The sequence below is a fragment of the Tursiops truncatus genome, chromosome 2, assembly GCF_011762595.2.
Source record: "Tursiops truncatus isolate mTurTru1 chromosome 2, mTurTru1.mat.Y, whole genome shotgun sequence".
Classification (NCBI taxonomy): Eukaryota; Metazoa; Chordata; class Mammalia; order Artiodactyla; family Delphinidae; genus Tursiops; species Tursiops truncatus.
The window spans coordinates 152314939-152340140 of NC_047035.1; the positions used below are offsets into that span (position 1 = coordinate 152314939).

General features: G+C 44.4%; 1 protein-coding gene across 3 annotated transcripts in view; it reads right to left on the reverse strand.

The window, feature by feature from the left end:
• Positions 1-25202, reverse strand: part of SFMBT2 (Scm like with four mbt domains 2) — a 205719-nt gene that overhangs the window by 31741 nt on the left and 148776 nt on the right. For all 3 annotated transcript variants that reach the window (XM_073801524.1, XM_033852337.2, XM_073801525.1), the window contains 5 exons: positions 23536-23662; positions 13477-13590; positions 10570-10612; positions 8689-8759; positions 5890-6029 (listed from right to left, as the gene is read on the reverse strand). In XM_073801524.1, the coding sequence (XP_073657625.1) occupies positions 5890-6029; positions 8689-8759; positions 10570-10612; positions 13477-13590; positions 23536-23662 (495 nt within the window). The remainder of the gene's footprint in view (positions 1-5889; positions 6030-8688; positions 8760-10569; positions 10613-13476; positions 13591-23535; positions 23663-25202) is intronic.

The following is a 25202-nucleotide window of genomic DNA, read 5'->3' on the forward strand; positions in this document are numbered from 1 at the left end:
AAATGATAGAAAGATAGATATAGACAGATGGTGGATGGATGGGTAGGTGGGTGGAGTGAGGGGAGGATAGTGTAGGGTGGATACGTGCATATGTGTGTCTCTGTATTTTACGAATCAGGAACAACTTTCCCCCTTTGGTGGAGCTGAAGCTGTGTCTAGCCTCACTTATTTTATCTTATCCATCTAGCCCATCGTATTCAGACTGGTCCCTCAGTGTCAGGGTGAATCAGAGGTCCCAAGCCTGGCGATCTCCACTAAGTGGGGCAGACAGTTGTGCTAGAGGGAAAGAAGCAACCAGGGAGGCTCATGGATCCAGAAAGTTTCCTGAGTGTCCAGGACCCGTGTTGCTTTCTCCTAAGTTCCACATCAGAAAGAAAAGGCAATAAAAATCCAGTGCCATATTTTTGCTTTTCCACAGAAAAGGCACAACCTGTCGATTTTCCCTCTATAAATGTTCATTTCTTAAACGGCTGAAACCCTGCTGCCCAAAGGCAGCAAGTGAAACACAGGTCACCCCTGCTGCTGAGGAGCAATTCTGTTAACACCTGTAGCTTCACGCATCGGAAGGTGATGTGGAAAATGGGAAAAAGGACTCCTATCGACTCCCCACCGAAAATGATACATTTCTCTTTTTTGCTAAAAACAGAGGTTACACACCGCAAATAATTTAAACCAAATAATGTTTAAGAAAAACCCTGGGCTCCTCCCAAATCTCTGTAAGGCACGTGGGATTTTATCCTGGCAGGCTGCCTTCAAACCTATGGCCTTCAGAGTTGCTATGAAAACACAGACTCCCATTCTTCCTGAGTGGGCGTTTTCAGAGCCATTTCTGCCAGTAGGACGCGGTCGGTGTTCTCCCATCTCATTGTGTGTCTGCATTAGAAGCTGAACTTTCCATCGCAGTACACATGGACAGGAGTGAATACATCAGATGCCCCCCACCACCTTTTCCTCCTGTGCTCACCAGCTCTCTCTCTCTCACACACCGACACAGGCACACAACGCCTGCCTTACTGCACTGTAGACAAAGTCAATACCGCAGACCTGGCCACTCACGAGCTTGCATATAAAGCATGAAGCAGAAGTTCTTTGAATGCCTCTGCGAATGGACGACAAGACTCCAACCCACGATGCCGATGATCTCAGAGGTGTGGGGCGCTTGGGATGCAAAACCTCCCAAGTTCACCGAGGGCCCCCAGGGACCTGCAGTTTATTTGACTTGGGGAGACCCTGGCGTTACTGGGGCAGGAGTGCATGGGAAAGTACTGGGGATAGAAAAGGACAGTCCTGGCTGGCGACGACCATCCTGATCTTGCGAGTTTCATTTATGACAAACACCATCACTTCCTGTCTGTCGTCACAGGGCCCACTCTCCCTGTGACTGCACCCGGGGGTCCCACAAAACGCCCCGGGGACCTGAAGGGCTGTGGATGGGCTCGACCTGCCCCCTCCCCTCCAGGCTACTCGCTGGGAGCCCCTTGTTCGAGGTGACTGGACCTGACTGGGCTCCTGATCTTAGAGGTTGCCTGCGCCCCCTCCACCGCCCTCCTTCTGGAATCGAGGTCCCTACGTCCTCAACCCTACTCAAGCTCAGGACGCTCACTGCCCAGAAAGTGAACAGGCGTTCATCCTCCCGTTTGCCAGAAACTTCCTCCCCTCTGGTCCACCGCCCTCTCAGCACTCAGGACCCCTCGGGACCCCTCTCCAAAGGCCGGCTCCACACCCATGCCCACAGACCTCGTGTATTTCTCCAAGAACCAGACAGAGGGAAAACAGCCATCACTCTACATCTTCCAAAGGCAGAAAAACGTTTAACTACTAACACCCCTGATGGCCTGAAGAAGCGAACGTGCTCTGTCTTTGCTCTAATGCTCTCATTCTCTGTAAGTGAAATGCAATTGGAAACCATGCCCAGGTCCTGGGCTGAAGCAGGAGTATTAGCATGAACACTGGCTTGGTGGGACTTACATTTTTCTTGCACTCACGGAACTGAAGTGCTTGCTTTCTTCCTTTCTTTCTTTCCTGCCTCATGCATTTTCTGAACATCAGCAAAAAACTAGTTCCTGTCATCAGAAAACCGCTCTGGTCTAGCTTTTTTTTTTTTTTTTGGTTGCGGAGCACAGGCTCCGGACACGCAGGCTCAGCGGCCATGGCTCACGGGCCCAGCCGCTCGCGCATGTGGGATCCTCCCGGACCGGGGCATGAACCCGTGTCCCCTGCATCGGCAGGTGGACTCTCAACCACTGCGCCACCAGGGAGGTCCCTCTGGCCTAGCTTTTAAACTTGATTGCTGGGACCTATCAGAGGATTGATCAGGGCTAACTACTGCTGAATTCTAAAAAAATTATGTAGTAAACTAGCCAAGCCCCAAAGAGAGACTGACCCTAAGGCCACTGTGTCTGTTAACAGGGTCCACAGGTGGCCAAGGACCTCACTGGAACCACTGGGACGTGGGTGTGAAACGGTCTTGTGGGGACTTTACACAAGCGCATCCATTCACCAGGTTTTTGTGAGCTTCCCTGTCCTATTCTGATCACTGGCAACAAAACCAGGCACAAATTCAGGCAGGTGATACAGTCATGGCAAGGTTGCCCTCAAGGGCTGAAAGCACTGGGGGAACTCAAGAGAGTCCATTAGGTCTAGGGGCTATATTTTATACAGCGACAGATATCCCTACATGTAACCTGGGCTTGGTTTCTTCTTAGACCAAATCTACCATCTGCGGGACCTGTGGTCTGTGCCGACTTAAATGCACAGTAAGCGCTCACTTGTCTCGGGGTAGTGTTCCAGCAGCCTCCACTCTCCGAGGCAGCGGCCCTGGCACTAAGAAGGGCCTCTGGGCATCGAGCTTGCTGAGCTGACTCCTGGGAAGATCTCACTGGGCCTTCCTTAACCTTCCCTACCTGGAAATAACCTCTGCTGCAGCTGAACACCCTCAACGTTCTATTCAAGGGCTCTATGGCGAGTAGGAGCTCAATAAATAAAGTTTAGTCGATGGATAGAAGTTGACTTAAATTTGTTAGCTGATTTCCCAGCCCGAGGGAGTAAAGGCAGCAAACCTAAAAGGAACTGGGAACATCAGAGGCTGACCCAGTGAGTAGCGTGGTGAGAAATGGCACCAAGGAGAGAGAACGGTCAGGCAGTGCAGAACTCAGTGTGTGTTCACCCGCGTGCGTTCACTGGGTATCTGCGACGTGCTCGGCGTTGTATTATAACAGCATGATACAAAGGACAGATGTTAATAATGGGGGGGGGGTCCTGAGTCATTTAGAAATTAATTATACTTGCCATCCTTGAAGCAAACTTTGGATTAACCGTTAATCATTTTGGATTGTTGGATATTTTGATTTCTGTACTTATCGGTTCCCAGAAAGAATACGAGTGATCCAGAGTTCACTGCACTAACTGAGCAAATTCTCTCTCTCAGTGTGCGTGTTAGGGATGTGTAAATAGAATTGCTGATACCTTCCCCTTTCATCCTACAGCAACAAAAGAGGTGACAACAGATAAAGAGTTCTACCTTGGTAATTCAGTCTTATATCTGGGGCTGGAAGGTGAGTTTACAAGAAGTGACCCGGGCTTCCCTGGTAGCGCAGTGGTTGAGAGTCCGCCTGCCGATGCAGGGGACACGGGTTCATGCCCCGGTCCGGGAAGATCCCACATGCCGCGGAGCGGCTGGGCCCGTGAGCCATGGCCGCTGAGCCTGCACGTCCAGAGCCTGTGCTCCGCAACGGGAGATGCCACAACAGTGAGAGGTCTGCGTATGGCAAAAAAAAAAAAAAAAGAAGTGACCCTACGTGGGATAGGGAGAGTGGGAGGGAGGGAGGGAGACGCAAGAGGGAAGAGATATGGGGACATATGTATACATATAACTGATTCACTTTGTTATAAAGCAGAAACTAACACATCATTGTAAAGCAATTATACTCCAATAAAGATGTTTAAAAAAAAAAAAGAAAAAAGAAGTGACCCTTATTTATGTGGGGTTTTCGTGTTCTTTACAAAGGACGACGTCTCTGGGCTCACCCTGCAGGGGAGGGTTCCTCGTCGCCTGCCTACCCTGTAAACAGTCAGATGGAAAGAATAAATATTATGGGCCAAGCTGGGGCCGTACACCATGGCTTGGCTGCTGGCTGGAGCTCACTCCCCAGCATCCCCGACGGCCTTCGAGAGGGGCTGCCCCACCCCCTCCTCGGCCACCATCTCCCTTTAACTTCTCATCAGTGGGATCCACTCGCCACTCAGGCTGGGCGCCCGCCTTGCACTGTTTGATTTCAGAACATAAAGCATGAAGGTGACAGATCTCAAGAAAAGCAAGTCTAAATAAGGACACAGGCAAAGCGCCCAGGACGGGGTCCTGGCCCACAGGAGACTCTGGATTTGAATCTCTGCACTTTCCACGCCTGTCCCTACGGTCGTCATATTTCAGGCGCTGCAAGCGTTCCTTCCTGTTTTCCTTCCCGTGATCCCACCAATGCTCCAGGCTTCCCGGATGCTTTTCCGTCCCCTGGAGCAGGCTGCCGCCTTTCCCCACCCCACAGGCCGTGCAGGAAGTCCCCGAGATCTCCAAACCCCTGAGCCCACCCTGAGATACTGACTGCCCTGAAGATGCTACTGGCTTGTCCGTCCCTCCCACGACTGAGAGCTCAGGACGGGCAGGAAGCACCTGCTATGCCTCTTCTACGTCAAATTCGCCTGAGCAAATAACAACAGCAGTAGCCTGGTCCCTTTCTTACAGGGTTGCTTCTCAACTGTAACCCCAATTTTTTCTCTAAGACAGATTTTTTTCTGAAATATGAGAAAGTCTTTAACTGCGAATACTGTTGATGGCCTGAAAAGGTAAACGCATTCTGGCTTTGCTGCAATGATCTCATCCTCTTTGGGCGAAATGAAATGTGAAATCTCACAGGGGCTCTCGCAAGGCGGGAACTGCACGGGCGCGGTGTCACTTGGAGGCTCCAGTCACCCACAGCTTCAGCCCCATATCCCTCAGGATGCCAGGGAAGCCGTTCCCAGGCAGACCCTCTCCTCCATCCTGCCTCCTGCTGAGGCAGAAGGCCAGCCAGATTTCTCATTTTCTCTTTTCAAAACATAACATACTCTTTTATACCAGTGAATTTTACACCTATACGTAAGGACCAATGCTATCCTCCAGCCACACGTGACCACCCTGAACTCCACCGGTGCAGCCCTATCTGTGCTGTGCACTCAAGGCGCCATCACTTTGCCTCCTTCAGATCAAGTGTCACATCCAGAGATCCGTCACATCCCCCCCTGCGCCCAGACCACACGCTCTGGTCTCCACCGAGCCTTCACCCGACTGTACGTCTCACTTAGAATTACGTCATCTCCCCAAGAGGACCGTGAAACCCAAATGGGCAGAGGGCAGGGGGTGTTCATTTCTTGACCTGGTACTTGATGCCGTGCCTGGCTCCCAGAAGTTGCCGAACACACATTTGTTCAATGGATAAATGGACGGATAAATGGATAACTGGATCGTTGTGCCCAGGGAATTAAAACACGCTCATCATGGTATAGTTTGATGTTTCGGGGCTGCTTTTTTGTCACAAAACACAGGAATGTACCTACACAAAGGCTCAAAATAGGCCATCTTTTTAAACAAAAAAGCGATGATTCACAAAAGACTTTACTCAAATGTAGAGCAGGGAAGGCGCATCCCTCCCACTAGACAGGGAGCGTTTCCGGGGCAGGAACGCCATTTCTATCTTTGTACCACCAGCCTCCAGCTCGCAGGATTGAGAGGAAAGAGGTGCATGTCATGGTACATGTTGCCTGAATGGACTCAAATTCCTATGACCCCCTTCTTCAGGAATTGTGCCCACGTGGCCACCACCCCGTGAAAACCAGTCCCCCGTGGCTGTGCTTTACCTCTTTAAGGACCAGCACACATTTGCCTGGTCCCACCGACTGAGGCAGCTCTGCGATCCTCCCCTTGTTGAGGTAGGGGCCCGAGAAACACCTGTGGTTGATGAAAAGCTGAGGACAGCAGTACTTCCCGTTGACGGTACCTGCAGGGAAGAGAAACACAGCTGATGCTTTCGGACCGGAGAAACCTGCTTAACTCACTGCGTTGGCAAAACTACCCAGAGGTGCACTGTGTCTTCATATCAGAACGTTTTACATCCACAGTAATATCTTAGGAATCCTGATTATTTTTTCTACCATATAAATGAACCTTCTGTTTATTATGCAGGATTCAAAACACACACACAAAACACAGAAAATAAGACAATGACAATTAAGGTATCCTCCAACGTAGCTTAAAGAGAAAAACACCAGTTACACAGCTAAGTTCCCCTAACCTACCTCAGGAAATCCCGCACCCAACCCCCCAGAAAGAACCCGCTACCCTGAAGCTGGCATTTACCATTCCCACGAGAGTCTAGAAACTTTACCACACAACATATATGTGTATCCACAAGCAATTCAGGATACTTAGGTTATTTTTAAAATACTCCATACAGGTTTTCTGCAACATTTTGTCAGTTCAACATGAGGTTTCTGAGATCCACCCAAACGGGTGAATGCATACGCAGAAAATTCACTCTTTTCACTTTGTGTAGTGAAATTCACTACACAATTCATTCATTCACAATTCACTAATTCATTCACTTTCCACTGTGTGAATATAACACAACTGAATTTTCTATTCTCTTACTGATGGACATTTAGTTGTTTCTACTTTTTAAATATTACCTATGGTGCCTTAATGAACACAACTGTGAAAATCCACTCTGCTTACGGACAAGAGATTCTTCCAGGTCTACAACATGGGGTGGAGCCGCTCAGCCACCGGGTCTGTGTACCCTCTTTTACTAGAAGCGGCCAAGCTCTGCACCACAGGGACCCAAATTACACTCGAATAAGCACTGCCCAGTTCCTGTTTGTGTTTTTCAACTGAAGTAGTGTTGATTTACAATGTTGTGTTAGTTTCGGGTATACAACACAATGATTCAGTCATACATATATATGTATATATCTATATTCTTTCTCAGATTCTTTTCCCTTATATGTTATTACCAAATACTGAGTAGAGTTCCCTGTGCTATACAGTAGGGGCTTGTTGGTTATCTATTTGTATATAATAGTGTGTATCCGTTACTCTTTGCCCCACACCCAGGCCAACCCTAGGTATGGTCAAGCTTCCTCATTTTGCCAGTCCATGGATGTGAAATGCGTCTCCCAGGGGCTTAACTCTGCGTCTTCCTCATTAGCCTTCCTACCTATAAAGCAAAAGGGCAACGTGCTGATCTCATTGTGTCTCAAGCTGCCACGGGGAAAAAGCAGAACAACTAAATGGTGAGGTATCGCTGTCATCACTGGGACGCGTCCTGATGTCGACACACACGGACTGCGGTCACACAGCCAGCTGAGGCTCATCTTCTCCTGCCACTGTTCCAAGTCAAGCTGCACTAACAGCATGAAAACTTTCTTTCTGTATAAAAACTTGTTATTCATTTGGGATGGTGATTTGACAGTCTGGGAAGCTTTGTTCTCACAGGACTTCAACTGAGAACCAACGGGTAACGAGGGAGACATGTTACTTTTCTGGGTATAAAACAGAAGGAGTAGGGGCTTCCCTGGTGGCACAGTGGTTGAGAGTCCGCCTGCCGATACAGGGGACACGGGTTCGTGCCCCGGTCCGGGAAGATCCCACATGCCGCGGAGCGGCTGGGCCCGTGAGCCATGGCCGCTGAGCCTGCGTGTCCGGAGCCTGTGCTCCACAACGGGAGAGGCCACAACAGTGAGAGGCCCACATACCGGAAAAAAAAAAAAAAAAAAAAAGGAGTAACATAACAATTACCAACTCTGAAAGATGACATGGTTCCTTTAAAACCATTCTGAAGTTTGAATTTTATACAACAGGAAAAAAAAAATGTCCATAGCTGCATTTACATGGAAATTTGGGGATAGGATTACTCTGCCCAGACCTTTAGGAAAAAACAACCTTAGTAAGTCTACTCACAAAACTGCTCTCTTTCCTACAAAGAAACCTTTGCCTAATAGGATTCTTCCACGGTATATAGGTTTTAATGCTGGAATTCAGAACAGGCTTCGTTTTGGCTGGAAAATAGAATTCTTAATCAAATATATGACTTAATGTACAAAGCTGTCTATAATCAGATTTGTGGTCAAAGGGTAATTCACATCTGTGTTTTTAAAGGTTATTGTAAGACGCAGGACTTTATACATTAAAACACATATACTGTTCCCAACCAGCTATTCAAACAGAGGGTTTTAGGGAACAATTCAAAAGCTCACAGGGACTTAAGGATTAACCACTAGTGTAAACATGCAAGTGCAACTGGCATAAAATGTCCAAAAAGAAATGCCTGATAACGATATTTTCAACTCCTTCTTTTTCCACATGATTATTCATGATACAGAGTCCTAACCGGGCTCGTAATTTCCAAGTAACACACAGACCCTTTTCCTCAGACCAAGGGAAGCGTCTAGAGCTACTGACCAAGAAGCAGAAAAGAAGAGGCCCCAGGAATTTAGCTTAGAATTTTTTTTTTAAAGAGTAGGTATCTGTAAATAAGCAGCAAGAAAAAAAGCCAGTTGGCTCAAAGTTGAGTATTCTCACGTTGACCTAAAAATATATCCATGTCTCCAGTCACAGCGACATACTGGGACGCGTCAGGGCATCCTAAGTAGCTCGTTTACCTGTGGTGTCCAGGTGAGGGAATAAACAAAGGTCGTGAGGTATTTTCTCAACAGGCACTGTGGACGATGATCTGTGGATAAAGAAAAAACTCCCATGGGTTTCACGCTTTAGAAGAAACTGGTACCTTCCAAAGTCTTTTCATAACTTAAAGCAACTATTAGAGAAATCTAAGCTAAGAATGTGGTCAGATACAACGTGTGCATGTACAACAACAGGTAAGATCTTTGCGGGCAGGTCTTGCAATAATTCCAAGAAGCCTATGGGTCTCCAGCCCCTGGAGGGGTCATCACTGATACTGAGATTCCTCTAGGTCACTCCTGGGCTTGTCGCTTGTTACAGAATTATAATAATGTCCTTAATTATATTTAGGACACGCAGAAAGTCAGCTTGCATTGACTTTAATTAAAGTCAGACTTCTCGTCAATGACTTTCTGCTGACTTTTGATTTCTGGCGTTCATGCTTGTGTGGGCCACGGCCGCACTGAAAACAAAATCTCCAAAGAAAATCTAAGGAGTGATGATTCTTAAAATGTGAAGTAGGTTTATGAGTTTATGACAGAAGTCTGTGCTGTTGTTCAGTAAAAAGTTGCTGAACAAATATAAAAACTGTCACCTTAGGGGAAAAGAGGCAACTTGGCTTTCCCGGGGATGTACAGGTTGGCTGTGTAGAAACTGCAGAGCTGGAAAACTACATAAACTCCAAGTAAACGGTAACGAGAGATCTTAGTGGGGTCATCTATGGTGCTGGTTCCCAAAGTGGGGTCCCCCAGCTGTCAGATCAGCATCACCTGGGAACCTGTTACACCTGGAGATGCTCAGGCCCCACCACAGACATCCTGAGTCAGAAATTCTGCAGACGGGGCCCAGCAACTTGTGTTTTAACGAGCTGTCTAGTGACAGATGCGAGTAAAGGGTGAAAACCACTGATCCACCGACTGCAAATTGAGGAGTCATGAATTCAGATTTGGCCTCCATGACGTGACTGTTAGTTTAGTTTTTCCTCTCTATTTCAATGTTATCCAGATAAAACTGGAGTGAGATGATTAACCTGAAACACTGTTAGAAATGTAAAAAGAATACCCAGAAAACTGTTATTTGCATCAAATAACCATGCAGTTATTATTCAATTTCATTTTATTTAAGTTTCAATTCAGGTACATGAAAAAAAAAACAACGCTGTTTTCAATTCCCTTTCCAACAGTCTACTAAGAAAACATAATGACTTGGTAAGGGATGTGCATCGTAGTATATTCCAGACTTTTTCCAACATATAAGAATGTTACCAACAGTGACGATTTTCCAAAAAATATACAGCTGGCCTGTCCACAGGCTGTCAAACACCCTCCTTCCTCATAAAATTACAATAGAAACGTGGCATAACCTACATTTATTCAGCAACGGAGGGCCCACACATTTTCACGTAGAATCTAATTTAATCTTCCGAAAACACCTGAGAAATGGGTATTTTATAGAGGAGGGCATTGAGATGGGGAGAAATAAAACAACCGGCTCCAGCTCACTGGGCTGGGAGCGGGCAGAGCCGAGGCCTGGACGGGCAGCTCGGTAGGGCCCCTGGGGGCATTAAGAACCATGGGTACAGAGTGCCTTTACCAGCAATGCTGGACACTGGGCATCCTTCAGGTCGGCTGAGCTGGGAGGAAAGTAAGAAGTTACGATCTGGAGAAGAAACTGCTTTAGAAGCAAGACCTGTGTCCTGCACATAATAGATGCACAATAAATAACAGGCGCTACGTGTTACTGTCCCCTCTACTACTGTGCTAGGTGTTGACTAGCTCCCTAATGAAAACAGCCCTGTTTCCCATCCTCTTGAAAGACACTTCAGAGTTTACCACGGAGTTTTTGTGAAAAAACAAACTTACTGTTTTTCTGGTTGCACAACTGCAATCTTTCTCTTCTTTTGTGCTGTAAAACAGGCAAAAAGGGAAAAAAAGAAAAGCAGCTTTGATAGCTAGCTAGGAAGAAGCATTTTTTAAAATGGCTCGGTAGGTATAGAACTGTCTGTTTTAAAGTAACAATTTAAAAACTGAAAAGTTATTTCCTTCAGGCCACAATTTTATCTTAATTTCTTCTAGCATAAAATAGACTTTGACTTTTCAGAAATGAACTCTAAATAGGATTTAGTACATCTAACTTTATCACTACACTGGCTACTTTATTCTAAAATGTGCTTCTAATAAAAAGAAAGAGAGCACACACATCAGACCTCCCAGGAACACAGCGGGTAAGATGGATTGGTATAAGCGTGATGACCCAGATGACTTTTTTCCCCGCAGAAAATGTGATAAGTCAAAACATTTTACCATAGCAGCGTGCTCCCAAATTAGGATTAGAGGCGTGTTTAGAAACGACAATGTTTTATCATTAAAAGGAGGGTTGGGGCCTAGCAAACATATACGTCTGTCAAATAGTGACATAAACCAGCCAATAATCAACTTGGGGTTAAGAACATTTCCAGTTTATATTTATAACTGGTTAGAGTCACCTTCACAAAGACAGACCAGAGTTTCTGGCATATATAAATCTGGGCATAGATAAGCCTGAGTCTTCCAACATGAGCAAAAATTAATTCTAACAGAACTTCTAAAGCTGTCAGAGTTTGGCAGATTCATTTAGACTTTGCCTCTTCAAAGTAAAATGTATGTGTGAGAAATAAGACGAAAACAAAAATAAATAAGAGAAATAGTGACTCAAATTTCATCTATTCTTGATTTTATTTAGTACCCAATGCCAGTACAGGCAGACCTCAGAGATATGGTGGGTTCAGTTCCGGACCACCCCAACAGAGTCAATATCACAATAAAAGAGTCACAGGAACGTTTTCGTTTCCCAGTGAATATAAAAGTTACATTTACGCTATACTGTAGTCTACTAAGTGTGTAATAGCATTATGTCTAAAAAAACAACGTACGTACCTTAATTAAAAAAATACTTTATTGCTAAAAAATGCTAACTATCATCTGAGGTTCAGTGAGTCGTAGTAGTAACATCAAAGGTCACTGATCACAGATCACCAAAACAAATACAATAACACAGAAAAAGTGAGAAATATTGCAAGAATTACCAAAATGCGACACAGAGACACGAAGTGAACAAATGCTGTCGGAAAAGGGGCGTCATAGCCTTGCTCGATGCAGGGTTGCCTCAAACCTTCAATTTGTAAAAAACGCAGTATCTGTGACAAGAGGTCTGCCTGTAATTACTACGAAAAAGTATGAATTCTGTGATCTCTAAAGTGAAAAATGAGTGTAGACTCACTTGCCTAACTCAGTCTTTGCTAATTAGGTTGAGATGCCTGACGTGCGTGATGTTTTGATGAGAAGCCACACACGACAGACCGGGAAGCGAAGCGCGAAACAGAAAGGAAACATCATTATGTTCATCTTAACCCTGTGGGATTTCATCCAGAAAAACTCAAAACTCAGAATGCTCGTCGCCTCCCAAATCCATGTGAAGGAAGGAGGACGAGGATCAGGGCATAGATTTCTGTCTGAGGCACAACCAGGCACAGGGGATCCGGCCCAAACCCGGAGAACCCGGGGAGAACCTGCCCAGTGGCTGTGGAGACTGAGGGCCAAGGAACCACGTCATTTTAAGTGAGAATAAAAGAAAAAGAAAAAGAATGCCCTTGAGACTGAAATAATTATTCTAAGCTCAAAGTTTTAGAAATATTTTAAAGTGAGGGGCAGTGATGTCACTGTTATTGGATCAGATTCAGTGTGCAGTATGGGGTACAGAAGAATCCCTTAAAATCCACCTCTGTCTATAACCTGGGCCCCCTACTTTGATTCACACGGATAGTGCCCCATCCAACTCGTAATGAGTATGTAGTAGGTCTCCTAAGTGTCCTTCAGAATCTGTTGACATCAGGGAACAGGACGCCGACTATGGGATGGAACTCCCTTTATGGCAAAGTTCTGAGCACCTACGTAAGCGGACCTTATGGTAGGATGCTACAAAGAAGTCAGCTAGCATATAAATTAATAAAGAAAACATTAGAAATATAATATATTTCACAAAAATTAAAGCCCCTTAACTTTAAGGACTCACATTTTAAAATAATACTTCTGTTATCCATTAGGGGGGAGTAATAAATGCCGAGATGGTTTAGGCTTGAAGATTTTTAAATGGTTACCATTTTCAGGAAAATGACCTACAATAATATATGTTAAAACACACACTTGTAGGTATTTAAGTGGTATGTGTGTGTGTGTGTGTGTGTGTGTGTGTGTGATGCTGTGCTGTTTAATTACTAATATTGTTTTAATTTGGCATTTTTGTGATCAGAAGATATGATGCACTTTTCAAAGTCCAGTTGAAATCTCACTGGTTTAGTTAGTGCTCAGAGTAGTTAAGTGTTTATATCTATGTCAGTAAATTACTGGGACCAATTATGATTATTTTGGGGTAAACCTCATGAGGAAAAGCAGTTCTTTCTCAGATATGATCGTACAAACGTATGGTATTTAGCTGAAATTTTTTCTAATCAAGATCATGAATTGTACACAAAACGGGGAGTGAAGATTCCAGATCCTCTCTCTGCCTCATCATGTGACTTAGTTCGTCAACCAGGGAAATGTTTCCGAATATTCATCTCACGCGGACATTTAAAGGATAAATGAGACAAAAGTACTGGTGCTCTGTGTGAAATCAACAACCTTTTTTGATTTTTACAATCTGGCTCCACTAACTATCTTTACCAAACTGCCTGTTTATTCACCCAAGTCCCAGATGTTACCCAGCTGGGCTCCGAGCAGGGCAATACTTACAGACTGTCTTGTGCGGTGTGGTCAGAGGGTAGGAGTTGGCTTCACACCAGCCCACGGGGAAGATGTCCATGGATTCAACGTCAACAATGAACTCTGGAGCCGGACTCTGCAGGCCTGCAAGGAGTCAAGACAGCAGGTGCAAACAGGTTTTACCAAAAAAGACACAGAAGAAGGAGGGAAAATACAGGGCACCCCTGAGATGGAGGAAGACATTCCTCTGAATGTTAAGCACAAAGCCGACAGTATCTTACAACAGATACAAATGCCTGAAATGTAAAGTGGCAGGAGTACAAGGCATTCACATGAAGTGGGGGTCTGGAAAGGAGAGCTACTTCCCCCTGAAAATGGGAGGAAGAGGAAGGAATCTGGGGACAGTTGGCATCTAAGCCAGAAAGGCTAGAAGGAACAAGCATTCTTCTTTCCTAAGAACAGCTTTGAAATTAAGGAAAGTGGTCCAGCTTGTGGGGTAGAAGCAACAAGACTTCTTCACCCAACACCAAGTAGAGGTCAACCTTCAACCAATGAAAGTTAAAGGCTCCAGTTGAAAGGAACTAGTAGGGCTCAGTAACACTAGTTATAAGTAGTGATCATCAAAGCACAATTTCCTAGGGAACGTGTTCATTTATCCTGTGACGGAAGTCACTCATCCTGAACTCAGTTTGCAGTCTGCGTACTTTCGCCATTTCACACAAAAATCACCTATACAGGAATGTCTCTTTAGTGGGGATCTGCCTACGTATCACCTCCTGTTTCATAATCATAACGGTGCCTGTGATAAATCAGTATCGCAGCTGAGAGACTCTGAAAGAGAGAAGAGATCTGGATGGAATATGAGCAAAGGTTCCAAGGAATGCTGCTTACTGAGAGAGTAAATTTAGAACCCAGCAAACTAGTGAAAAGAAGGACTAGTTCTACACCGAATCAATAGTTCTTTAAAAACACACTTGGAGGGAAGACACTCCTGAACTAAGAATCAAAAGATAAAGAGCTCTATTAATAGAATGACTCCCTGGCTCTGACCACTTAATCCTGCTGTGCTTTGGTTTCTTCACTGCCAATCAAGACGAAAATAACACTGGAGAAACTCCATCACACGTCACGTGATGAATTTGGAATAGTCTCCCCCTCAAAACATAACTTCCTGAAGCTCAATACCAGCAAACACAAAAGGTCCTAACCATTTTAGCTACGCTGGCTCCTAGAGTACGTTATTTGATAAAGGCAGGTACCCAGTTTAGCGCTAAAACGTTATTTTGGTGTAGACAGAGTGCCCTGAACACTCTGACAGTGGATACTTCCACATACGTATTATCATCAACATGAGTCACGCTGCACTTTTGATTTGTTCTCAGAGAGAAGTCATTACTGTGATTATCAATCCTAACTTCCTTTTCACTGAATTCTCCTATAATTTGAAGGATACATAAGCTACAAGAATACAAGGAGGTTTATAGAGATTATTTTCCAACACGGTTGACTGAAAGAAAGCATTTCTGTCTTGTATTATATGACTCAGACAATATTTAACCTATTTGCCAAAGAAATCATCAAATAAACAAGAAGACATCCAAAACAGACAAAAGGTAAAGAAACTCTCCAAGTAGCTTCAAATGTGGAAGTGACTTTTCTTGTCGAGAAGGTGCTGGATTCTGCAGGGGGGCCAATGAAGCGGGTCACTAGGCTGATTCCCAATTCACAAGGCACAGCCTCAGCTTCAGACTCACAAAAACACAAGGATAGAGCATATTTCTTAGCTACTCAGCAATTTTGCTAACAGGTTGAATTCATCTGCTAGATACATTTGTATTTCCAGATTTCTGTTTAGGTACAAAAAAGATTTTCAAGGTCAAAGTAGTACTTCAAAAGGGAGCATAAAGTGAACTTTATAGCTTATTCCTTCCTGAACTATTTCTATCTTCCAGTGTTCTGCTAGTTCATACTAATCTTTAACATATACACTTCTATAACAATATATACATTCATATATTTCTAAGGCCGCCTTTACCATACTTTTAATATTCTTCGATCATGCTTTCCGTTCAATTAAACAAACACTTTGGAGCTACAAATGTGTCAGCAACCATGTTCTCAAGAAAGTTACAGTCCTGCCTTCCTTCCACCCCCAAATCTGGCCCATGAAGGCATCTATTAAATAATAACTGATGGAAAAGTGGGGTATTTATCATCCAGGAAAGTATTTGTGAACCTGAAACGTTTCCAATCCTCTTCTGAATGATGAGTACTAATTTTTTATTTCCTTTTATCAATCTTATGAATCTAGAAATATCTGGCTGGACTCACAATAATTTTTTAAAACATAACCCATTAGTTCCCAAGATTAGAGACTCAGCAGCTTACAAAATAAGTCATTAAAATGCTGCCAAGGCTCCTTCTTGATTATTCTAGGACGGCCAAAACCACCTATGTGGAGAGAGACTCCGCTGAGCGCCTCTGCAATATTCCTTATCATTTTAGAGAACAATGTCCGATGAACAACACAAGGCCATACTCAATCTCTGACTTTGTTTCAGCTGCATCGAGTCATGGATTCTACTTATTCATTCTCACCCAAAACCTTCATCTCAAAAACCACTGGGAAGTCTAAACCTCCATCTATGGGGCCATACTTGAATAAGTTACAGTACATTCCTATAATGGAATATCCATCCTGCTGCTATAAAAAAGAATGAGAAACCTCTTTATATATTTATCCATAAAGATGTATATTTGAGTAAAAGAAAAGCAGGGCACAGAACACTGTGTATATTTAGTATGCTACCATCTGCTTTAAAGGGGAAAATAACATACTTACATGTGCACGAGATAAATCTGGAAGAAATGAAAAACCCTAATTCAGTGGGTGTCTGCTGAGAAAGGGCCTGAGGGACAGGAGTGGGGGGAGACAATATGACCAAAGATACTTTATGTATTTTCAGCCCTTGTGAATGAATTACCTATCTTACAACTACAACGTCGCCATCATCACAATGACAACCACACAACAAAGCTATTCAGAGAAGAAAGGAGGCTCTCACATGGTATGGCCACAGAGGCCGGATTAAGGGAGGACAAGTTACCTTAAAAGGAAATTAAACTATGATGTCATTTCACCGCTACAGGAGAAAGACTTTCCATACTCAAAGGGCCCATGTACCAGCATGTAAAGTTGGAGGAATCACTCTGGAACCTTAAAACGTTTTTGCAATTTGCGACATCCTGAGACTCTGTCCTCGGACCAGCGCATCCCATCCACTTCCACAAAGTGCCTCTGGCCCTTCTGACTGCAGAGACTGTATCCAGCTTAACCCAGCAGAGGATGCAGGGCACTGTGATAGAATCGGCGGCCCCTTCTATTGGGAACATCAGGATGAAAGAAGAGGATGGCTGTGATGATGCTAAAGTGTCTTCCTAAGAACACAATCCAATCAAACTTCTCACGGTAGTAACTGCTTCATTCCCAGCAAATTATGGATGGGAATGAGCCTGGGCGAGCACCAGTGGAGATGCTGGTGGGACCAGAGGCAGGAGGGCTGTGAGGGCAGAGGCTAGGAGCAACTATGGAGGAAGTTCACTGACTACACTAATAGAATCCGAATGGCCCCTGCATCTCAGGTGAGAGCCAGCACAGGAAGAAAGGCGAGAGGGATTGAGGGACTCTTCCAGCGCCCTCATCAAGAGTTCAAGGCCACACCAAGTTGTAATGGGCTCGAGTGTGCGATGAAAAGGTAAAGCACTGGAAGAAAGAAAAGCAAGAACTGGGTGCTGGAAACCCCACCCGCCATCTATCCTGGGCCCTCCATCTGCAGATGGGGACCCCCAGAACAAGATCTCAGAGATCCCTTGTCAGCTCTGGAATAAATTCCTAAGGAGTCAAGAGACGGCAGAACTGTGGCTGGCAGGATCGACATGTGATAGGAAGCCATCTGAAGGAAAACAACAGAAACGGGACTACATGCGCGAGTGGAGGGAGAGATCCATCCGCAGAATGGCAAACTCTTACAGCACTTACTCTGGACCAGATACTTTTCTAAGTGGTTCATCCTCACGACCCTAAGAGATTGGATGGTTTTCATCCCCATTTTATAGATGAGTAAACTGAGGGTCAGGAAAAGATCAACCGGCCAGTAAGAGGGGGATCTAGGGTTCGAACCTAAGCAATTTAGCTCCAGAGCCTAAGAAAGCAATCGAGGCGGGCTCGTGAGGAAAACGTGGTCAGTCAGAAGTCACACTCAGCACAACGGCAGCTTCAAAGCCCAAACTCTCCTTTGGTTCCTGCTGCAAAGCCCTCTGGAGAGGAGATTCCCTGCTCCAGCCTCCCATCAAAAGCCTTCCCCCAAATTCCCATTTTGCTTAAGAAAGCCAGAGCCAGGGCTGTCGCTGACCACTCAGAACCTGTGTAACTGACTGGGAGTCTTCAAAGCCTGTTCAAAGACAGCACCCACTCCTGGGCCACATTCCTCTGTGCAAGAATACAGGTCCTGCTCCCATATATACCCTTATCTGCTAAAGCAGCTTCTCCCCAAAATGCCTCCTGCAGCCCATACCCCTTTTTAAAGATTTAAAAACCACCCACACTGGCTTGAAATATAATTACTTCCACATTTGCATTTTCCCTTGTTTCATTCTTGCAGGTCTCTGCAAAATGCTATTAACCACCTGACTTTATCACAAATTACAGAAAAGGCTTAAAGAGCAGTTTTCTGCACCTGGTCTCCTAGACAGAAGAGGTTGTGTCACCTGAGTTTCTTTGCCCATTTGATCTCCTAGAGGCCGTTACAAACTCTCCGTGCAGAAGAGTCATCCAGGGAGGGTGACATGAAAATGCAGATTCCCAGACCCTGCTCCCGGGACTCAGAAGTCATGGGTCTGGAGCAGCCCCAGGAACGTGCACTTTCACAGGACTCCCGTGTGTTATGATGCAGAAGGTAGTTCACTTGGAACTGAACCAAGCACACACGGAAAAAAAACTGACCAAGGAGTTTTTGAATTTTAGCTTACAAGTATAAAACATCTCACTGTCTCAAAACTCGGTTAGCCAAACAGCAGTTCTTAAGGGGCTGCTCGTATCTTAAATCGCTTTCTCGTTAAGGGACACTGATTTTATTTATTCCTCGTATCTATTCAGCAAGCCTTTAGCAAGCAGAGCGCACGCGAACTCTCATACAAACACTGTGCTGTGGGATAACAGGCAGAGCGCGCAGATGTTTACAGACACTAGGGGTCCACTCTGCTGGGGCACGGGCTCCAGGCGGGGAGGCTGAAATGGAAGGGCGCTGCCTTCTTTCTGCTCATCAACCTCCCCCACTTCCTAGGATGCGCTCAGCACAGCTCGAGCACTTTATAGATAGGGCTTCACCCATAACCATCCTGTAAGGCAGAACCCGTTACGCTACTTTTATGGAACTGCACGAAGAAAAAGGAGGGTCTAAACTCACAAAGTACTCAGGATCACACATCTAGGAGGCAGATGTGCATGTCGGGAGGGGGTGGCTGAATGCTGAGTTATACAGTTTGAGTCTTTGCTCCGTGAGAAATACAAACTCGTTGAATACTTAGAAGAAGGCAGGGGCTCTATTATACAGAGCTAAGCCTTACTGCTCTATGAGGATGGGAGAGAAAGCAGTTGAGAGACTACTGACATCCTAAGAGGAAGGGGTGGAGACTTGGAACCAGAGTGTGGCAGGGAGAGGACAGAGATGGGGGCGGGGGGGCCTGGAGTCACTACTGGTCATGGGGGCAGTGGGAGAGCAAACAGACAAGAGGATGACTTTCTGGTGTCTAACTTGGGTAGAATCACAGTGCCTCTGGGTGAGATGGGAAAGTGGAGAAGAGCAAACACAGGGGTTACAACAGTGGCCTCCGGTTGGGAAACGCAGACGTCCCCAGGGAGACGCTCTGCAGGTAGCTGGAAACAGGAGTTCTGAACGTGTCTGCTGTGAGCGCTGGGCATCTGGACACGTCAGCACAGAACCGCTGCTTGAGTCACAGAGGAAGACGAGGTTGAATGGGGATATAAAGGATGTTGAAGAATTCTGACCTTCCCGTATGAGGGAAGGAAACACCAGATGACCAATGAGTACATGGGAAAGACAAGGGCAAAAAGAGAGGGTTGTGGGAAAGTCCACGCATCAAAAGTGAAAGGTCTACACCCCTACGCCAGCACTCCTAATAACAGAGGTGGAAGCCGGCTTAGGACGCTGTGGTATCAGGTGAAGGAGGCGAGGACATGGTCCCTGCAAGCTGCCTGCTGCCTTCCAACCTTGAAAGGTGAATGAAACTGAAAGCAAGCAGAGGAAACCAGCAGAGTACAAAGTGCCACGAGATCCACCTCCCCACAGCCAAGAAGCTGGGAGCAAATCAGATACATCAGAAATGCCACTGGACAGCTGCAGAGCGTATGCGTTTCTGAAGAGGGAAAAGGAGAGATCACATCCGTCCTTGAATCGTCGCTGGTGTTTAAACACCTACGCTGAAAGTCTACTTAGCCCGCGCATGGCTCGCGATGGTCATCTCCTGCGGAAATCAGGGACCACGTCCCTGCACATTCGGTCCTTGTCAATGGGGATGTGAAGTTCACGGTGAAAGGATACGGTTCCTCAAAAAGCTACCATCCAAAGTGATATACAGCTCAGACCCACAGATTGAAATTTATACACTATGTTTTGCTAGTTTTGACTGTGGAAAAATTTTATTTTCTCTAAATTTTGTTTCGGAGGGCAGCAGAAAGTGAAGATCATGAGATGCTAGTAATAACCTAAGTTGACGGTTTGAGTTAAGCTCCCTGAACTGACATTTTGGTACTTCTCCACAGACCTCTGGGTCATCTTCATTTTTTTGTTCTCTGTATGTTTGTTTTTAACCAACCGGAAGGGAAAGCTCCAGGAAACAAATGATGGGAAGGCCATCGTTCCTTCCCCACCTTCAAAGTGCAAAAATGCCGTTCCAGAACCCCCTCCTCTTCATTTTTAACAGGCCTCCCAATGTCAAAACCAGGATTTGCTGCCCATGTTCTAAGCTCTCTATAAAAATTCCTGTAGTGGCAACAATAAAAGAGCTAAACAGCCCAGTGGAAATGAAGCCTGCGGGTTGTGATACTTTTTATGACATAAAAAGAATTTTCTGCCTCAGCTAAAAGGCTGAAATACCCAATATTGGGGAGTAAAGGCAATACGTATCACATCTCTTTGAAACGGGAGGAAAACAGTATTAATAATAACAGAGACAAGAGAAACCAAGGAAGGCAACGCAAAGATGTCAACCCTCTTCGTGAATTAATGCACTTCGAGAGTGAATAGAACACCTGCCCCCTATTTGTCCCGTAAGAAAATGATCGCCAGTGAATGTAACGTGACCTGGATTGTGAGATGCAGATGTACCAGGGTGTGAGCCAGTGTGTGGGGCTACGGATACGAGAGGTACTAAAACTGAATGAAATTCGTAGAATATGAATAAATGCTCGTAACTGTAGAGATGATAACCTAGAGCAGATAATTAACATAAGAGAAAACATCACAACGTCCTTTCCCAAGCACAAAACCGCATCATCAGAAACGGCCCTGGCTCGCCGTCAGCGGTTTTTGAGAACTTGACATTCTTTCCAAACATGCACCCAGACTAATATTACACTAACCTCACGTATTTGATTTATCACTTCCTCTTCAACATCAGTTCCTTTAGAGGCACTTAAAGAACTATCTGACTTTAAAAGAAGTCAAATACTAAATTAAAATGATCATTTTGATTACTAAACGTAGTCAATTAGCCATGTGTTGAAAATATTTCAAATCAATCTATTACATAAAATAACTAACAAATTGGTATGAAGTACATTATAAATTGTCATATAAACGGTCTATAATAAGAATCACCATCATCATAAAAATAATTTAATTGCCCCAAAGTGACTGGAGTGACTCTCTAACATTTTGTCCCCAGGACTGAGGAAAGAAAACACTAAATACATAAAACTTGGAGATAATGAGAAGTGCCATTAAGCTCGTCACTTTAAAAGGTCAGCATCCGGGAAGGGCCCAAAATCAACACAAAACTCCCCGCAGAACCCCCAATTCAAGAAAGATCAGCAGACTGAATGAATTTTAACTTTAGCGGATGAGGCAAATGCATAATGTTGACCAACAGCATCAGGTAAACAATATTCAACAGATTGGTTTTTTTTGAAATTTTTAATACGTAAGGTCTGGGAAAATGGACAATCAATTTTCTGACCTGCTTCCTAACGTTAACTAATTTTCATTGCTCCCAATGAAAGCACTCCGGAGAATAAGAAAAAGAGGTGACATGAGCTGATTTACATTTCTCTGCTATAAAACCAGAAGTTTATAACCAAAGAAAAAGCAAGACTGTCAAAAATGTTAAATATACACTAGACATTGCTCATCATTCTTTTTAAGAATTGGGAAGGTGTAGGGTATGTTGAATTAAGCAACAAAGAGGTCAAGAGCAATGAAACTGAACCTCAGGCACATGGTAATGGCTTAGCTACTTTCTCCATCTATAAAAATCAGGACACTCTTACTGCTCTCTATGTTAGGTAATTAACAGCTAAAAGCACTTTGGAAGTACAAACTGCTAAATAAATTATGACTGCCAAAGAATTTTAACCGTCACGTGCTAAATAATAGTGATGAAACAAGGGCCTTGAACTTTACCACTTTTGTTTTCAAATTAATCATGTAAACAAGACTCTAATCTCTCATAATATTAGGCCTAGCACAGTATTAGGTAGCAAGTTCAATTTAGGGATTCAAAATCACCAAAGGGATCTTGTTTTTCCAAGAGCAGTTGATTCAACTTTATATGCAGTAACGAAAGTAAGTTCATGTCCTAATCCAGTACCTACAGAAATATCACCATGACACGTGTGTCCACATTTTGGCTAATTCCAACTCGAGGCCATTCTACTCGAAAATCTACAAAGCTACCAACTTTTTGAGGATTTCCTTTTATTTCAGATTGATTTTCAAATCCTAAACTGTAGTTATGTTTTAAACTATCTTCTGGGAATTAACAACACACTGGACTTTCAGCTAAAATCACTGTTCTCTGCCCCTCCCAATCTCTTAGACTATAATATTTATTAGATGGTAGACCTATCAAAGAACCTTCAGTGCTTTTTTAGACTTGTTTACTGACGAAAGAGGATAAAGATACTGGCACCAATTCTATGACCTTCCAAACTTTCTATTCCAATGGTGGTTGACCAGGTCATAAAATTTAAAATCTGGACTAGGAAAGCTAACATCACTTCATTAGTCATCTACTGCATCTTATTCTTCTTCCATATTCATTTGAAATAACTACCAAGTGCTGTGAAACTGAAAAACAATCAAACAACTAACAAACAAACAAAAGACCCAAAGAATTTTAAATCACAGAAAGATGACACAACCTCAGAGAGCAAATTCATTTTAATTCTTCCTCATTGAAAATATAACATCTGAAAAAGACAGTCTCCTATCTAAGCCCACAATCTGATCAAGGTTCTGCTTACAAAGTGCATGGTTCTGTGAATTACCTGGATGATTAGAAATAAAATGCAGCCATGAAGAACAGTTTAAACATCATTAAACAAACAAGCCTAAATTATTATATATTTGGGGAGAAAGTCATGTCCAGTTATTACTTTAAGGAAAAATTAAACATCTACGAAAGAAACCAAAGTAAAGGGTATGGTTAACAGTAAAATGCAAACATATAATTTTATCCGCTTAATAACTAAGACCTCAAATACCAACTTTTAGTGACTCATATTAACTTAATCGTGACATCAGCTTTTATAATCAGAGATGTACAAAGACCACTGTGCTCCAAACATAATTATTGCACCAGAGTCTCATTTCATGAAATTATTAGTTAAGATGAGAGCCTCTGAACAAATTCATATTTGATTAGTTTCACTTATTTAAGAACGCTGAATAATTTAAGACAGCTGAAATAAAAGGAAAGCAAAAGGGGCACTTCTGAGCAGTGCTGACGTCATCTGCACCCTGCCCTCTCCAGGTGGACCCTGAATTCAGAACGATTATGAACTGTGAGTACCTTCCAGGTGAAGCCACATCAGTCTCCCCTTCACAGCAATGACAGAGGCCACGCAGAGTTCTCCCGGATTCCTGGGGTTCACGGCTTCAAGTTTCATGTTCTGTGTGAAGCCCCGGCTGAATGACGTCTGAAACAGAAACAGAACTGACACTGAGCCAGCAGATACCACAGCCAGATAACGCGCAGCAAGGGAGTGGCCAGCTGGCACTGCAGAAATGTATACACACGCACGCACGCACACGTGCACGCACACAGATTTACTGATAAGACAGACAGGCGAGCGCGCCTGCTTAGTCTTTCCCCACCATCCACGAGGAAAGAACCACACACCCTTCGCTTGTTTCCCAGAAATGAGAACTACGCTGGGCACACGGCAGGTGCCTAACAATATCTGCTGAATGAGCACGAGGGTGAGTCCACTCTGGCTTCCCAGTTCCATGTGCGTCCTTCCAACCTCAGAATCACTGTGGTACCGATCACTCCTCCCACGTCCCTGCGCTCCTCACTCAGGTCCCCCCGGGCGTATCTGAGGGTGAAAGGAGACGGCGACCTCCACCTGGGATCATCTCCTTCAGCTGGATGTCTGTCCTCTAGCTTTTCTTTTGGTACAAGGTCCGCTGGTGATGAATTCCCAGTTTTCTTTTATCTGAAATGGTCTCTATTTTCCCTTTGTTCTCTGTTTATTTTTATTTACTTTTAAAATTCATTTTTAAAAATTCACAGAGGGAAATTCACTTTTTGGTGTGCTGTTCTAGGAAAGCAGGGCTGTCAGGTGAATGTACACACAATCCTGTAGCCACAACCACCATCAAGACACAGAGCGTGCTATCACCCCCAAAATGCCCTTGCACCGGCCCTTCGGTGAGCAGTCCCTCCTAGACCCCCAACTCCTGGAACACTGATCTGCTTCCTGTTCCCGTAATTCCACTTTTTCTATGATACCACCTAAGTGGAATCCTACCCTACTTAGCCTTGTCAGTTTGGCTTTTTTCACGAAGCAAAGTGCATCTGAGAGTCAGTCAGGCCATCACACGGATGGGTACCTCAGTCTACTTTACTGAGTGGTTTCTACACATGCACCGTGATTTATCTATCCATTTACCAGCTGAAGGACAGCTGAGTTGTTTCCGGGTTTTGGTAGTTGTGAATAAAGCCACTATGGACATTCAAAGTTTTGTGTGAGCATATTAAGCTGCTCAGGCTGCCACAGCCAGTACCATGGGCCGGGCAACTTAAACAACAGAAATTAATTGTTTCATGGTTCTGGAGGCTGCAAATCCAAGATCAGGCTGTGAGCAGGGTTCATTTCTTCTGAGGTCTCTCTCCTTGGCTTGAAGACGGCCATCTTCTCCCTGTGTCTTTACATGGTCTTTCCTCCATGTATGTGGCCTATGTCCTAATCTCCTTTTCTTATAGGGACACCAGTCATATTGGAGAAAGGCCTACCCATGTGACCTCATTTTACCTTAATTACTTTTCTAAACACTCTAAGTACAGTCACATTTTGAGATACTGAGAATTAGGGCCGTAACACATGAATTTTGGGGGGACAAAATTCAGCCTCTAACACTAAGTTCTCATTTCTCTAGAAACGGAAGGATTGCTGGACCATATGGTAAATGCACATTTCTAAGAAACTGACAAATTATTTTCCAATATGCCATTTT